Genomic DNA, 16,802 nt, shown 5'->3' on the forward strand with positions numbered 1-16,802 from the left:
CAGAGACTAGATCAATCTATTTATCTATCTAAGGTACCGAGATACTCCATCCCCCTAGTATCTGAGCGCCTCACACAGTAACAATTAAAGAGCAACCCCTCAGATCCAGCCCAGCTTGTGAAACATTGCTTCTCTCTCAGAGCTAAACCTTCTACTTCTGGGCCTGAAAGGCAGTGGAACTGGTGAGGTCCAATGAGTAAGGTGGTCAGGCCACAGGAAGCCTCTGCAGGGGGTAGTCTGCACTCTTTGTTCACCACAGAACAGTGCTCCATGCAGGTTTTTATTTATAATTTCTTATTTGTACTATGGTAGCACCTAGAGGTCCCAGTTGAGATCAGGGCCTCAGCGCCTTAAGATCTGGACTGTACATATACACAGTGACAGCCTCTGCCATGACAAAGGATAGAAAAAAGGAATAAGTATTATCTCCGTTTTACAGTGGGGAAACTGAGGCATAGCCACTCAAGTGAGGGTTACACAGGAAGTGTGCTGCAGAGTCAGAGACAGATTGATCCCAGACGTCCTGGGTCCCAGTCCAATGCCTTAACCACAAAGCCATCCTTCCTCTCTGTAAAAGTTGATGTAAAATTCCATGAAGGGGGGTGTTTCAGAATCAAGCAAGGAAAAAGCACATCCAGTCAGTGTATAAGTATTCAGATCCACTTGTCAGAATAGCCCCTGAATGTAGTAAGGGTGAGGGCAGTGGTCCAGGACACCATTGTAGCCATGAGCTGCATAACAGCCACAGAAATACTCGTTGGACACTGAGCAATGGGCAAAGGGAGGATTCTCATTCACCCTCCAGAATCACAAAGCTCCTTTACGCAAAGCCCATTTGCTCAAGCTACGCACACAGGGTGACAGTATTTGTCCCTCAGTATTTCTGTCTTGTGGGAAATTTTGCCGATCCACCTTCCAGCAGTTTCAGCATCACAAGAGAATTAAGAAGTTAAAATGTCTTTTGGAAAGTAAATAAAAAAGCATCCAGAAACAAACAGCAGAAGTACATCCCAATAAACTGAGGGCAATCAGACCCCATTCTCGCCTGCTAAGGGAGTTGAACACCAATGAAGATCAACGCATCCCAAAAAATGCTCAGTACCTCGCAGGACTAGCCCCTGGACAAACACAGCTCCTTGCTTCGTGGAAATGCCAAAGTGTTTTAAAGTGAGACGTTTTCTACAGACTTGCCACGACACTTACTATAATAACGCCACCACCTTCGAGAGCATCTGCCCAGTCTTGTTTGCATGTCTGGAGAGCTGTGAGAAGGGCTGCCATTAAGGCGAGTCTAATTAGTGCTTTGCTGCTTAAAAGAGGACCAGCTTATAAAACACTTACTCTCAACAAGTAGTACCTTACTCTTCAGAAAGTCTCACTGACTTCAATGGGGGGCTTTCATGAAGTAAGATACTGAATACGAGCAAGGTTTGTACAGTCTGGCCTATGATATACTTCAAATATCCTAAACAGCTGCATCTGGCTCAGACACTGCAGCAACTTTTGAGTTAAACCTAGAGTTACTCTGAAGTCCATTAAGGCATTAAGACGCTTTTCCAAGGCTCTATGTCCAGTTTCACGTGGGAAAATGTGCCACAATGAATCAAGCGCCTCAGAAGCAAAAAGTCAGTAATTAGTATGTGGGACGGGGTATGGCAGTGTCTAAACAGAGAAGCAACGAAGTGGAAAACTAGGGAAGCAGATGCTTACAGGTCACAGAGATGAGCACACCACCTCCAGCATGAAAAGGAAGATGCGGGGGAGTTACCAAATGATGATCTGACATTAAGGTGAGGGGAAAGGCAATTTCCTTTCCTCCTAAAGCATATTTGCTAATGGAGCTATAAGAATTAGGAGTGGGCAGAGTTTTCAGATTGACAAGTCCAGTTTCAGTCTGTTTTATAAAACACAGGGCATTTTTCCTATCTCATCTGCGATCGGCACATCCTTTGTTTCAGACATGCCTAGAGCTTCCTGTGCCAGGTCAGAAGAAAATACCCTTTACAATGACACAAGGGAAAATCCTTTCATGGATACAGAGGGCCTTAAATAGAGTGAAGCCAGTGTTTTTCCACTGCAAAGCAAGTGAAGGGAGCAAACACACTACTGGGATCACACAGGGAAACGGCATCTTCTCCAGGCCAGAGAGCTGCATTCATGGGGGTTCCCCTTCTGGGCCCTCCTGGAGGAAGGTTTGGATATGGGACAGGAGGGGTTGGGGTGATGGCTCTGCGCCGTGTTGCCAATTCTTGCGAAGTCTCATCATTTATGGTGCTTTTCTAAAAGCCGCAGGTGCAGGAATCATAATAGTGCATGTTCCACAGACAAAGAGGAAAGGGAAGTTTTGAATTTTACTACTTCTTGGACCCCATAAATTCCACTTCACAACAGTCACTCTACATCAGTCTAACCCATGAGGTAACTTGAAGCAAACAGGGGACCTTGAGCGTAGCAGGAGAGGTACATTTCATCGCACTGCATTGTGTCTATCAATTTTCCAGAAAAGCATTAACAAGCTCTGTTTAGAAAGAGTTTTTGTTTAATACAGAAATGATCCTTGTCAGATGACTGTTGTCCCTAACCTTGAACCATCTAACAACCAGAAGAGATGGCATTGTGTGCACTTGCCAAAATGGTTCTGTCAGAAAAAAAGTGTTGCTCTGTGAGTGTGCTAAACCATTGCAAAAGGCAAGTGGTGCAAAGAACATTTCATGCAATTGGATCAATGCTCCTGCCAGGGCTTCCTCACATAGGGATTGATTATGCCCAGTCCTTCATGCATGCACAAGGGAAAGGAAAGGCACCATGCCCCTTTTGGCTCAGGGTCCTGGCACAATCACAGTCCTGGCACCCAAATATACCAGGACTGTGCAAATCTAGCACTACTGCTGGCACAGGACTCCCCAAAAGGAGTAAAGAATGGGGCCACAACCCCATTACAGGACAGCAGAACAGTTCCTGTGTGCATGGAGGAAAGTGAATACTACACTTTGTCAAAGGGTGGCACTGTGACTGCAATCTTGGAAACACTATGCTGACCTGAGGTGTTCCCACAAGGGCAGTGTCTCTTAGTACTACCCACTACCATGACCTGTGATATACAGGCACAGTCTGACACGTCACATAGACATACCTTCAGAGTCCCAACCTACCCTGTCTCCCTGCTGCTGTAAATCCCCCTTGACCTACATGGCCCGTAAAAGGCTTGAGAAATAATCAGCCCGGGGGCATTAGGGTTAGAAATTTGAATACATTGTTTTAGGTGATTGCATGTGAGCTCTTGCTACAACTAAGGTTTTAATACCAGGGATTTTACATATTGCATTTTTATTAGTGATCCGCCCAACAAGGTGTTTCTCTGAAAGCCTCCCTGGGTGTGTGCATACAGTAAATTCAATTATACCTTTCCACGACTGGACCCAGATAGACTTGTTTGGCATAGGAAATACTATTTTCATTAGACCAGATAATTTAGTCCAGCAACAATACGTGGTTAGAAGGTTTGGATTAAAGGACAGTGGAAGAAGAAAAGAAAGAAAGGATTCCAGCAAAGCAGCTCCTGTACCACTTTGTTGTTCTGCATAGTGAGACGCCGCAAAACGAGGCATTTATAGCATGGGTCTCAAGCCATCAAAGCTGCCTCAGCCTGACAGGATGTCAGCATTCCATCTCGAAACAACCAACATTCTGAAATTCTGGATGGTCTTTTAATGTGGATGGTACATGCTAGGGTGTTTTATCCAGTGATAACATATACCTTTTCTTACCAAGACTCCTGAAAGGTTTTCTCTTACACAAAAGCTATGGGGAGGGTTTATTTTTTCCCCTTTGTCTTTGGATTTACGTGGGCAAAGCATTTAAGATAAAGTGTTTTCTTTTTAATGAACCTGAATTGTCATTATAGGATATCTTAGTAATGCTTTTTCTATTAGATAAAAAAAAAAATCAATTCTAGGATCCAGCATGGGTTTTACATCCAGGGGGAAAATATGCCCTCATGTTTTTAAAGTGAATTTAGTGCTTGTGAGAGGTGCTAGATTGATAGCACTGACAACTAATGTCTATTTAGCCACAGAAGAGTAGCTGTGCAAGCTTGCCCCAACTGCCCTGCCGTAGTGACTCAGCTCTGTTACCAGAGGGATCAGCACAAGAAGCTGGAGGGCGTGCCTTTCTCTGTACCAATTCAGTCCTTGGCCTCTCTGCTGAGGGTGTCTATAAGGATACCTGTGTTGGTGGTTTTTGTGACTGTGACACTTTCCCATCAGTGACTATACTGATACCATCAGCAATCAGCTGGTAACAATTTCTGTTTACTACCAACCTGGGCTAAGATTTTGTTTACTATCTTGAAAGAGTGTGTGTGTGGGTGCAGTTCTATTAAAAAAACAAACAGAAACCCACGCTCTCCACAGACCTGTTAATGGAGGTTTTCCAAATATACACCACACAACAAGGCCAGGCTTTATCTTAAACATCTGCTTGGTCGCTGACATTAGTGTCTTTAAAACAAGGCACTCTTTCTGTTAGTCACTTTTAAAAGAGGTGGGGATTCCTAACTGGACTACTAAATTACACAAGAGATTTTCCACTGACTTCAGTGGATTGTGGATCAGGCCCTAACAGAAGCTCGTCTTTCCAGCTTGACTCTTAGGCCTTGGCTACACTTGCGGATTTACAGTGCTGTGAAGCACGAGTGTAGTCGCGCCGTCAGCGCTGCGAGAGAGCTCTCGCAGCGCTGCAAGTACTCCACGAGCGAGCGTGCAGCGCTGCAGGCGCTGATTACACTGGCGCTTTACAGCGCTGCACTCGCTGCGCTCGGGGGGGGGGGTGTTTTTTCACACCCTTGAGCGCATCAAGTGCAGCGCTGTGAATTGCCAGTGTAGCCAAGGCCAAAAACTCTTATCACACGATACAGTGTGAAATGAAAACCAGCTATTGCTGTGCAGAGCCTAAAACCCCAAAAGGCTGTATTCTGAAAGGTGCTGAGTGCCTCCACGCAGAGAGCCTTCTAGGAGGTTACCAGGCACTAAGAGCACTCAGGCTCAGATTTTTAAAGGTATTTAGGTGCTGCTCTGCTCATTGTAGCATCTAACTGGTTGAGGAGCCTGTATCGCATTTTCAATGGGACTCAGTTTCTAGGTCTTTCTGAAAATGAGATTTAGGTGTTGCAGTGCTCAGTGTTGCAATGCTTAAATACCTTTACAAATCTGGGCCTAAGTACCTATTAACTACCTGAGTACCAGGCCTTCACTCATTGGAATTCAAATCCATTCATTCGCTGTGTATATGTGTAAAAGAACATTTCTCCATCATGATACCCGCGCAGAATGTGCAATGGATAATTATTACTTTTGAATGGGTTCTCACAAAGCATTCAGTCTACTTCTGCTTTGTAGCATGAAGCCCAAAGGAAGCTATAACTCACTGGCAATTCCCACCAAACATTAGGAAGCCTCATACATGCAAAAAGAACTTTTATCTTCTTTAACTATCCCTGTGCTATACTTGTGGGGGGATGGGGGGGGGAATCATCCATCCACCCTGGTACCAGCAAGACAGACCCTAGCTCGATAAGGATTGTTGTGATCCTAGCACAAAATAAAATGGCAAGATGCCCCGCTGCGGTTTAAAGCAAGCCTAATCTTCATCTTTACACCAAAAAAGTCTTATTGAACACTTACACTCAGCAAAATGTAAACTATGGACCTGATCCAGAGCTTATGAAAGCAATGGAAAGACTGATTGGCTTCCGTGGGCTTTGGGTCAGGTTCTACAGAATGGTTTTCTTATGGTCCTGAGCCAGCAAGATGCTGACCATTCTCAACTCCAATGCCTCAGGAGTAGGCCCTATGTGAAGGAGAGCCTAGTCCGCTGCGTAACAGAGTCTACAACAGAAAAGACCAGCCAAGACTCACTGCAATCTAAAAGGGACCTGGTATGAATAGGACTGATTCGAATCAGCAACTCGGCTTTAGGTAAACCAGGGGTGGCCAACCTGTGGCTCCAGAGCCACATGCAGCTCTTCAGAAGTTAATATGCGGTTCCTTGTATAGGCACCAACTCTGGGGCTGGAGCCACAGGAACCAACTTTCCAATGTGCCGGGGGTGCTTGCTGCTCAACCCCTGACTCTGCCACAGGCCCTGCCCCCACTCCACAGCTTCCCGCCCTCTCCCCTGAGCCTGCCGTGCCCTCGCTCCTCCCCTCTTCTCCCCAGAGCCTCCTGCACGCCACGAAACAGCTGATCGGGAGCTACTGGGAGGGAGGGGGAAGGCGCTGATCGGTGGGGCTGCTGGTGGGTCGGAGGCGCTGGGAGTGGCGGGGGAGAGGGAGCTGATGGGGGGCTGCTGGCATATTACTGTGGCTCTTTGGCAATGTACATTGGTAAATTCTGGCTCCTTGTCAGGCTCAGGTTGGCCACCCCTGGAGTAAACTATAGGAAAGCCCTGAAGTTTTTGATAAGATACAGGAACAACTTTGCATCATAGGCATCTGGGAGTAAATGTCCAGATGTCAGCTCCTCTAATGGCAAGAAAACCTAACTGGACACATATTATTCACTGTACAATAAGTCATAAAAAATCAAATACATCTTCTGTTGTATGAGGTTTGGAAGCCAGACATTGCATACGATATAGCAAGAATAAAAAGGACTATATAAAAAGATGCAAAGAGGAAAGAAATTCATATCTAGAGCAGCTCCCAGAAACCCAAAGTCTTTTAACCATAATAGTATTTTGTTTTAATCCATCACAAGTCTAAAATTGAACTCCCTAGAGACAAAGTTCAAATGTGAATGCAAATTGCAGTGTTTCCAATTGGGTGCACAGAAGAAACCCCTCAAATAAATAATAAGATAAATTCCTTTAAACTCCTGTTGCTGCCTCACTGAAATGCTGGGGAAACTGGTGCAAGGACAAGAGTTCAAGAAGAAGCACCTTGGTTCTCCTCTTTCTATTTTATAAAGCGTCATTAATCATGTACAACTTTGGAGCTGTCAATAATGCTTCAGTGTCTGGGCTGTGAAGCCCTTCAGATAAGCCTTTGTTGTTAATCTCTCTCCATCTGAAAGACAGGTTATAACGCAGAGTAAACACTTAGGATGTGTAAGTTTTGACTCTAAAATAAAGCCCATGCTTTCCCCTGACAGTTGTATATGTTGCTGCCACTAACTGTTTTCTTTCAGCAGTTGTGGACAGCTCTCTGGTTGCTACAGGCTAGTTTACATAAGCGCTGTCATTTAGGGCAACAGTTGCTTCTTAGCTGCATGGACATTCTTGGTCATTTATCATTATAGGCTATGTGTTTTTACAACTGTGAGGGCTAAAGTCAATAGTCCACTAAATGTAACAACCACTTGAGATATCAATCATCAGCTACTTTTCTTTCTTTTTGGGCACAGATTAATATTAGTTCAGGTTTTTAATAGATTCACCAGGGCATCTGATTGGGACACAAGGGCCGGATTCCAAAGTTTTTACTCCGGCAAGACTCCCTTTGATTTCGGTGGGAGTTTTGCCTAACTAGGACCTTTGGTCCATTTTCCTGGCATGTATTATTTCCTATTGACATGCCAAAAGACCTCTTCCCTTTTGGTTACTTGATACGTAAGACTTTGATTTAAAGAACAATGCAATTGATATTTCCACTTCTCTGAAGCTAAGCTAGTTACTGCAGAGCTCTAATTATTAATGTGCCATTGGAGGTTTGAGACACACATGTCACCACTGTGTGGGCTCTCTGAACTCCCCCACCAACAGCTACTCTAGTAACAACTACTGACCTTCCGAAACCAGCATGTGTGGCAACTCATGCTCTCACACAGCCTAAAGAAGCACAACCACATCTTCACTAACTAGCTTAACTGCAGCTAAGAGCAAATATCCATCCAATTACTTTTTAGATTAAAAGCAATGATACCCATTATGGATGGCAAAAGGTTCTTTGGACACTGGATAGGAAAAAGTCCAACCTGGAAAAATAGGTCATGTCACTGTAACAAACTGCTGAATTCTTTACTTTGGTAAAACTTGATTTACTTCAATGGGAATTTTGCCTGGGTATGCGCTTCAGGACTGGGCCAAATCAGAGTCCCAAATTAATCCAATAAATGTAGGTACTAATTTAAAGATCAGCAAAAGAGAGACAGAAGCTGGCTAATATCTCAAGGGGATCTTGCCTTTAATGAACTGTTGATTTTAGCCTTAATTATAATAAAGACACAGCCTCGTACAACTCCCGGCTCGCCATTTACATCAAGATCTGGTCCAAAAAATGGCCTCTTTGATTTTAAAATGTTCTATAGACTTGTTTCAGCGAGTCAACTCCTCTCTTGTCCCATACCCTCCTCCCACTTAGCCTCTCCTTAGTCCCTTCATCCAATCACACTGTTTGTGGAGAGAGAGCCTTCTCCTGTGAAATTCCTGTCATCCCAAATCCCTTCCAATATAGCTGCAGCTAACTGATGACATCTCTCTAAATCTCATCTAAAAACAAAACCAAAAAAATCCCCCAAATCACTCTTTCCCTATTGCCTCTGCAAAATACAATTCTTTTTCCTGCCTCTGTTATTTTTGTATAACTTTGCAACTGTAATATTTTACCCTAAAAAGTTTTTCAAGATAACGGTCGGTATGAAGGAAGTTCTATACAATACAGGTATGGGTTATTGTTCTTTAAAGATGAGGCAGCATTTCATATAATTAAATCTGTCTTAAAGGATAATCAAATCAGTTGTTTAATTATGGTCTTCTAATAATGTGAGGCAGAATTATTACATTGGGAAACACTGTCTCTTATGACAGGAGGGTGCCAAATAAGGGTAGTCTTTTTTATAGGTCTCAATGTCATTTACACTGGTCCTCATTTGCTCTCTCATAGCATATGGTACAACTTCCCGTTGAAGGCCTCAGACTGCATTTCTAGAAAAAGTGTGGAGGAAACCCTGGGAAGAAAATAAGGAGAAGTCCATGCTAAAGCTGCCTGCAACACACTACCGCTTCCATGGTCACATGTTTTCCCCTACTATCTGGTTCTTCTGCACCAGCAGTTGACCTCAAATTATATACAATTAGAACAGGTGACAATCAGAATTTGTCTGGATATGCAGTGAAGAGCTAAGTTTAAGAAAAAATGTATGTGTGTGTTCTTTATGCAAAAATGTAAGCAATTGTAGTAAATATACTAAATACATGCTCAGATGACCAGCTCTGTGTGCAATTAGTCATTCGCATGCAGAGTTACTGTGAATGTATTTGCAAATAGGTATGTAACTGCACCCACATTTTTGAAAATGTAGGCCAATGTTTATCTTTGCAATATTTTAAGTGTAACAGAGGATGGGATCAAGGACATATATGAGAATGTAACATTTGCAGGATTAAAGTGTTTAGACCTTACAGACCTTTTTTTAAACCTTGACCTTGGAAACAAGTAAGGACAGTGTTATTTTAATTTACATTCAAATTTTAACAACACAGTCACACAGCACTAGTGGAATCCACATTGAGTTTCCACTGTAGATTGTTCATCATTTCATTATAGTTCATTATGTTGATAACTGTCAGAAAGCATTAGAAGCTGGGGGCTTGAGTAATAGGACTGAAATGGTAATTTAAAAACAATATACTTTCTGGAGGAAATACAGAAGTGCACTAAATTCAATTAGAAGAGGTGAATGTAAAGACAAACGAAGTGATGTTTGCTGTTTGAAGTAAGGCTCTTTTGATTTCTTGATGACCTAAACTGGTGAAAGCCTTTTTAAAGCAGGCACTTTCATCACGCATCTTGCTAAATTTGTCCTCATTAACTCTAAGCTCTTTTGCTATAAACTGTCTTAAAAAGCAGCTGTTTTAGGAATATTTTAGGCCATGCCAAACTATCAATCAATCAGTCCTTGTTTGGGTGGCACAACGGACTAAATTTTTCAGGGTCATTTACTTAGACAGATCTCAAGCTGGACAGTCTATGCTAATCATCTCTCTTTTGTAAAATGCTCCCAATCACAAACGATTAATATTCTTGATCAAACAGGCAATATAAACAACACAAAAGTGCCCCATGCCAGCTTATACTGTGTGCACTGTTTATTAAAAAACAGTGAAAGAGACAGATAGGTAAGCAAGAGCAACTCTCATTGACTTGAGTAGGAATTACACCTGCCTATGCCAGAATGGAATCATAGCAAGGGGAAAAAAAGTCTAAAATTGGCATCCTCACAGATTAGAAAGAGAAATTCAGGAGTGAGGAGCATGACTGTTAAATTGGTTTCAGAGTAGCAGCCGTGTTAGTCTGTATCCGCAAAAAGAAGAACAGGAGTACTTGTGGCACCTTAGAGACTAACAAATTTATTAGAGCATAAGCTTTCGTGGACTACAGCCCACTGTGCCACAAGTACTCCTGTTCTTCTTTTTGTTAAATTGGTGGCTTTCTACCTCTCATAGCTTTGTTTATTGTGGAGACTATGAATACCCCATTTAAGTGCTAACCTTATCATAGACCCATCTTCTCAACAAGTACTGAAGTATAATGAAGGTCTGAATAGTTGCATTAATATAACTTTTGCCATGCTTCTAAAGGGGAAAAATGACTGTTTTCCACAGTTTCTGCTCAAGTGTACTGTAGGTCAATCATACCATTTCCTTGCCCTAGCACACAGCTGACAAGCCCTGTGAGCTTTAGAATTGCAAGCTTGAATTCCTGATTTAGCCAATGAGGCAGATCCAAAGTAAGAAGGAGAATTTTGTCTAAGAAAGGAGGAGGTGGTTCTTTTCCTCAGCAATGACACAACATCAGTGATTATCCCTTGGAGAGGAGACTAAAGTGAAAGTTCCCTTCTGTCCCATAAGTAAATGTGTGTCTTTGTGCATCTATGTCTTCCCTATTCACATGTCCCAGCTACAATTTGTAGCTCAAACTCTGCTGTCATTCATACCCATGAAACCCTACCTGGCCATATTCTGCTCTCAATTTTGTAGGTGTAAGTCAGGAGTAACTACTGATATCAGTGGAGCTATACTGGATTTCTACCAGTGTAACTACAAGTCAAATTTGGGTCATTTACTTAAAGGGGGCATGAGCAAGAGTTAAAAAATGGTTTGTATAATTTAACACAGGACAAAGAACATGTAAAATATTCCTCATCAAATCTTTGATGCAGAGGAATAGTGTCAGAATATTCGAAGCTCTGGGGAACATGACTGGCCCAGCACATCAGAAAGTAGGTGCAATTTTCATTGACATGAGAATTGTGTAAAAGGGAAGGGAGGAAGATCTCTAACTCCCTCTCATCCATAAGCACAATTAGGTTAATGGAAAGCTGTAAGAGTCTTCCTCCCCAAGCCTGCAAGGGGTAAGATACAAATGACAAGAGAGCAGCTGATATATTACTAAAAGAAATCGATACCAATGGGTCAAGGATCTACAGAAAAGAGTCCTGAGACTGAAGTTCTTCATCTTAAAAAAAGGTTTAGAAATAATAATATATAGTTTAAAAAAAATGATCAACCCACAGTCCATTCCAGGTGTTTCCCTCCAAATTACCCAACACTACTTTTGTTCACCTGGTCTAATAGTTCTCCAAGTGAACAGAAACCTGATTTTACAAGCCATTGGAGCATAGTCTATCTTTTTGTTAGAAGAATGGATCTCAGATACTGTGTTTTATTTCTTCATTAGTGTGCCGTCACACTGAGCGATTACTAAATGCAGGGCTGAATGAGAATACCAGGGTTAAAGAGAGCATAATGAACAAAGAAGGTGCCTGATTATTATGGCTGTCAGCACAAGGGAATTGGCTTTGTCACCTGGTTTAACCAACTGGTAAGAACTGATTAGTGTCTGAAATCAGTTTGAAAAAAAACTTCTGATGTTTATGTTCTTCTCCGTCTCCACATCTTGTCAGGAAAGGCAGACCAACTCGGGGGGTTCTTCTGGAGGAGTTACTTACATACAGGCTCCCTAAATGGCTTCCGTCACTTGCCCAGAAAAAGTTGGCCAATGGCTACGTGGAGTTGGTTTCAGAAGGCGAGGTGGGGCGGGTGTCCTCTTGCAAAACCCATCTTGCTGTGAGACGATGCATTATCATGCTCACACAGGGATACACTTCACCATCAGAGCCTTTTCTGTTGTATATGTCATAAGCATACACAGTCATAAACAACATTAGAATGTAGCTAAGCCAAAAACTTCAGAGGAGGGGTGTGCTGGAGAGTGAGCAGCCTGCCCGATGTGACTGCCCTCTCAATCAAATCATAAACAAACACAGAAATAACCTCGTTGTTCTCCTTCACGTTGGGTCACATAAAAATAAACCCTTTAACCTTTTTTAGCAATCCAACAAAACAAATCCATTTCACATTTCTTACAGACCACATGCAAGCGCACGCATGCACACTCTTTCCTGTAATATATACAGGCTCAAATCATAGCACTGGGCTACAGTGGGCGCAGTGTAAATCCACACTGTTCCAGGCAGAGCTCAGACCTGGACCATCATTCTTCCTCTAATGCTCCAGTGCATTTGGTTCTGTGCAGCCTCCTTGTTTCTGTGTGCCCAGTATTCTCATTTGCAGAAGTGAGGAGTGGGGACAGGGCTGTGTCCCCAAATCTTCGTCTCCAACTTTTTGGGTTATGCTATAACCCTGGGGGTAATCCCGAGAACAACGACTGCAGTTGTGACCGAGTATTGCACCAGCCTCAACCCCACTACACACACAAGCTAGTCAGAAACTCACTCACAGCGATTAAACTTAGCAAACATGGATCCTAGCCCAAACTGATCATCTGCAGGAACATGCTTCACAAGAAAGAACTGTACTTGTAAATATACATATTATCCTTCCACAAAAACCATTTCCTGGACTCACTATCCATTAGAACCCTCTCTTTGCACTTTGGTCACTTGCACATGCTGTGTCTCCTTACCTCAAACCTTCGTTTGATAGTTTCATTTTTGGTCAGGACTTCTCTCACTAAGGCCAGGTTTTCATTGGAATCTTTAGCTACTGTAATAATGGTGCTTAGGGGTGCGATTATTGGAAGGGAAGGCCTGGAATTTAGGGAGGATGCTGTAACAGTGATGGACAAAAAATGAAGGGGAGAAATGAAGATTAAAAGGGACACTATAAAATGTCCAATGGCACCTTAAAGACTAACAGATTTATTTGGGCATAAGCTTTCGTGGGTAAAAAACCCAAGAAAACCCTTCAGATGCATCATCTACCCACGAAAGCTTATGCCCAAATAAATCTGTTATTCTTTAAGGTGTCACTGAACTCCTTGTTGTTTTTGTGGATACAGACTAACACGGCTACCCCCTGATACTTGACACTATCAAATGTGACCCATCTCCTCATAAGAAATTTGGATTACAATAAAAACGAACAAAAGAAAAAAATCTCTCGCTCTCTCACACAGACACAACCACATCCTATAGAGCAGGGGTTCTCAAACTGGGGGTTGGGACCACTCAGGGGGTTGCGAGCTGTCAACCTCCACCCCAAACCCCGCTTTGCCTCCAGCATTTATAATGGTGTTAAATATATTAAAAGGTGTTTTTAATTTATAAGGGGAGGTCACACTCAAATCAAAGGCTTGCTATGTGAAAGGGGTCACCAGTAAAAAAGTTTGAGAGCCACTGCTGTAGACTTCAATGGGAGCCGTACATGAATACACCCCAGCAAAATATAGCCTTCATGTTTATTAACTCAGAATATTATATTCATTCAAAATATTAGGCTGAGGGAAGGTTTAAGTCTCACTTCTTAAACAGCATGACCCACTAACACATACCCAGATTGATATGCTGGTTGTCCTTACCCCCGTAGGCATGCTCTTGCTGATGAAAACATCCTTGTGGAATTAAAATGTAATCTCTTGTTTCCCCACAAATTGGAGCGACTGGAGGATTTACAGATATTGCACAGATTTGATTGATACAGATTTGCACATATGCACTTATAAACCATGTATGTATCAGGGGCACAACAAACCAAGCATCTTGGTGTTTAAGACTGCTACTGCCATCATTGAGGAGTTATGCTGTAAATTTTAAACTAGTCAACTCAACACTGACAGTCTTACTAAATATCCCAATATTTACATTCATCCTTGTAACTGTGAGCAAATGTATCACAATTTCTACATACATTAAGGTTTTAAAACAGAAGAGGCTGTGTAGTTCAGAGGATAGTGCACTGGACTGGGACTCAGGATACAGGTTCTATTCCTGTCTCCAGCACTGATAATAATGGAGCATGAGGTCAAACCTCTGATTATTACTGAGCTATTTATTTTTACGGCAATGATTTCATCTCTCATTTAATTATAAATTTCATGTTATGTCTTGTGTTGGGAAGAGACCTGCTTTCGATACATTGCGTTTACTTGGCTGAAGAGGAATGGTTACTGAATTCTGCTGCCGCACACTTCTCAAAGTTTCATGTACATCTCAAGGGAACGTTTTTCAAATTATTGAGGCAGAAAGAATAAATAAATAAGAGAGTCTGACTTACGAGTGCAGGGCATGGAGGCAGCATCATTTTCGGCTCGGAAAAAGCCCCGATCACAGGTGCAGGAGGTAGAGCCTTCCCAGATGGAGTAGCTGTGGGATGGGCATTTGGCACAGGAAACATCTGTGGAGAGAGCCTTGTAGTATCCTATTTTGCAAGCTAGAAGGAGAAAAGGGAATGGAGAGTGTTATTTGCCCAGTATGTGATAATAAAATGCTGTTTCCTTTACTCAAAATCTAGGATGGAGACATTTTCGAAGAACAAACCATGCCCACATAGTCTCAGGTAAGAAGTTAACAAACCAACAAGCTCTTAGTTGCTAGCCCTACACTGAGGGATACAATTTCTAATTCAAACAAGGGCCCTTTAAGAAGCTGGTCTGGTGATATTTCAACAGCACCTATAAGCACATTTCCCTACCAACTTTGCTGGAAAACCTGCTTCATCTTTGTGTTACACATGGTCTTGCATGTCACTCCCCATTCCCACCTGCGTGCACACACTCATACAGTGCAGTAACAGGGCACAAGTGTTTAATTCTATGACCACTTAAGGAATGGCAGCTGATAGTCTGACAGTGCCAATTTTGGAGATGGAGTGGAACAGGCACCCACTGTGATTGGCAGGGAGGCTCTGAGTCTAACATGCCCGGAAATGGCATGTCTCCCTCTGGCAAGGCAGGATTAATTTGTCTCTTTCTCCCCAAGGGAGGAAATAAGCATGTTCTTCCCTCCTCGAAGCTAGGGTATCCAATAGCTGCACTGCTGGCACTGAATCCCCATGTGCACTTGGCAAACTTGCAGTGACATCATCTTCATAAAGGCGACGCTTACACGGATGGCTACTTTTACATCACTTGGAAAAAACTCATTACTGTTGTTAATAGCAAGTTTTAGTGGGGGCCCCCAGGTATGTCATCCTAGAAATCTGTGCCTTGGCAAAAGAGAGAAGGCAGCCAACACCACTGGCTTTCAACCCTTCAGAGGCCAGAGCAAACATCCAGGCATTTTTTTATAAGAACAGAGAGTGTAAGAGGGAGGGTTATTCCCCATATTTACAGCATGACTCACTCTCGAGGCTCTTCATTTAGCACCTAGACTATCTTTAGAGTTCTTCCTCTCTGCACTCATCCATTTATTGTTGTTTTTCATTTATTCTTTTATTTTTATGATACACACCCTAAACGGGGATTTTAGCAACACATTTGTAAAGGAGCATGTTACTTCACTCTTCCTAACCAAAGCCACTGATGGAATTTCCTTAACGAGTCTAAACTTCATGATGTGTGGAGCCCTGTCAATAAAAGCACTGCGAGATCGATCTTGGCCTCGCTCACTTTGGCTGTCACTGGACCAGTGAATCTTATAATAACATGTTGCTCCAATGACTAAGATTTATGCTTCCAGAGTTTATACACATCACATAATTAGATAAGGTTCAGCTTGCAAGGTGCTTTTTGGCTACACTTCAAATGGCCTTGGGGTTTCGATTAAAATCAGAAACCGCTGCTTTGGCAGGAAGAAGCTCTGGGGTCAAGCCCAACCTCTCCACATCAAATACAATTAGTCCCTGAACACAAATAGAAACCCACTGGGTACAGGCTGTCACTCAGTCAGTCACAGTAAACAAAGACAACTTGTGTAAAATGGGTTATTCTGCTTGTAGTATGGGCAGCCAAAAGAAGGGAAAAACTACCTTAATATTTTTTTACATCGGAGTTGCAATGTTTGACGAATGAGCTCAAATGCTTCTAGCAGCCTTGATGCATTTGGTTTAAAACCACTGACATGTAAGTGACAGACTCTGAGTTGAGTTACACCGGTGTAAATTGGTAGTAACTCTATTGAAAATGGTGGTACACCTGGTTTGTAATTAGCATAAGTCAGATCACAATGATGCCCTAATCCTGAAAATGACAAATACATAGATGCAGACAGAGAGCACTTTTTTGCAATGTAAAAAAGAAAGGGAGATGAAAAAAATACAACCTGAGACCTAACTAATCCCACTTATACTGCAAACTCCATTTCTGTTTTAAAAAAAAATCAAGCATCTAGCTTAATTGTATTAATGGCTCACAGAAATTATACAATGAATGACTATCACTTGATTTTTTCTTAATACCAATATTCATGGTAAACGAAGCACAGAATAACCAGCCCCACATAGGGGACGAAAATTCTGCTGTGGTTTTAACATTTTATCACAAAAACAGGAAGATACGACAATTCTAGGGGACAATCCCCACTTTATACCCTCTTTTCAGACTCTGGGGCTAGGAAGGGATTGAGGTG

At 42.4% G+C, this 16,802-nt stretch overlaps 1 protein-coding gene across 2 annotated transcripts in view; it reads right to left on the minus strand.

The window, feature by feature from the left end:
• The window catches only part of EPHA4 (EPH receptor A4), a 142,168-nt gene that overhangs the window by 66,978 nt on the left and 58,388 nt on the right, over nucleotides 1-16,802 (minus strand). For both annotated transcript variants that reach the window (XR_008446200.1, XM_054039848.1), the window contains exon 4: nucleotides 14,512-14,667. Coding sequence is in view for 1 of the 2 variants with exons in the window: in XM_054039848.1 (XP_053895823.1) it covers nucleotides 14,512-14,667 (156 nt within the window). In the remaining variant the exon portion in view is untranslated. The remainder of the gene's footprint in view (nucleotides 1-14,511; nucleotides 14,668-16,802) is intronic.

The sequence above is a fragment of the Malaclemys terrapin genome, chromosome 9 (genome assembly GCF_027887155.1).
Source record: "Malaclemys terrapin pileata isolate rMalTer1 chromosome 9, rMalTer1.hap1, whole genome shotgun sequence".
In the NCBI taxonomy this organism is placed as follows: domain Eukaryota; kingdom Metazoa; phylum Chordata; order Testudines; family Emydidae; genus Malaclemys; species Malaclemys terrapin.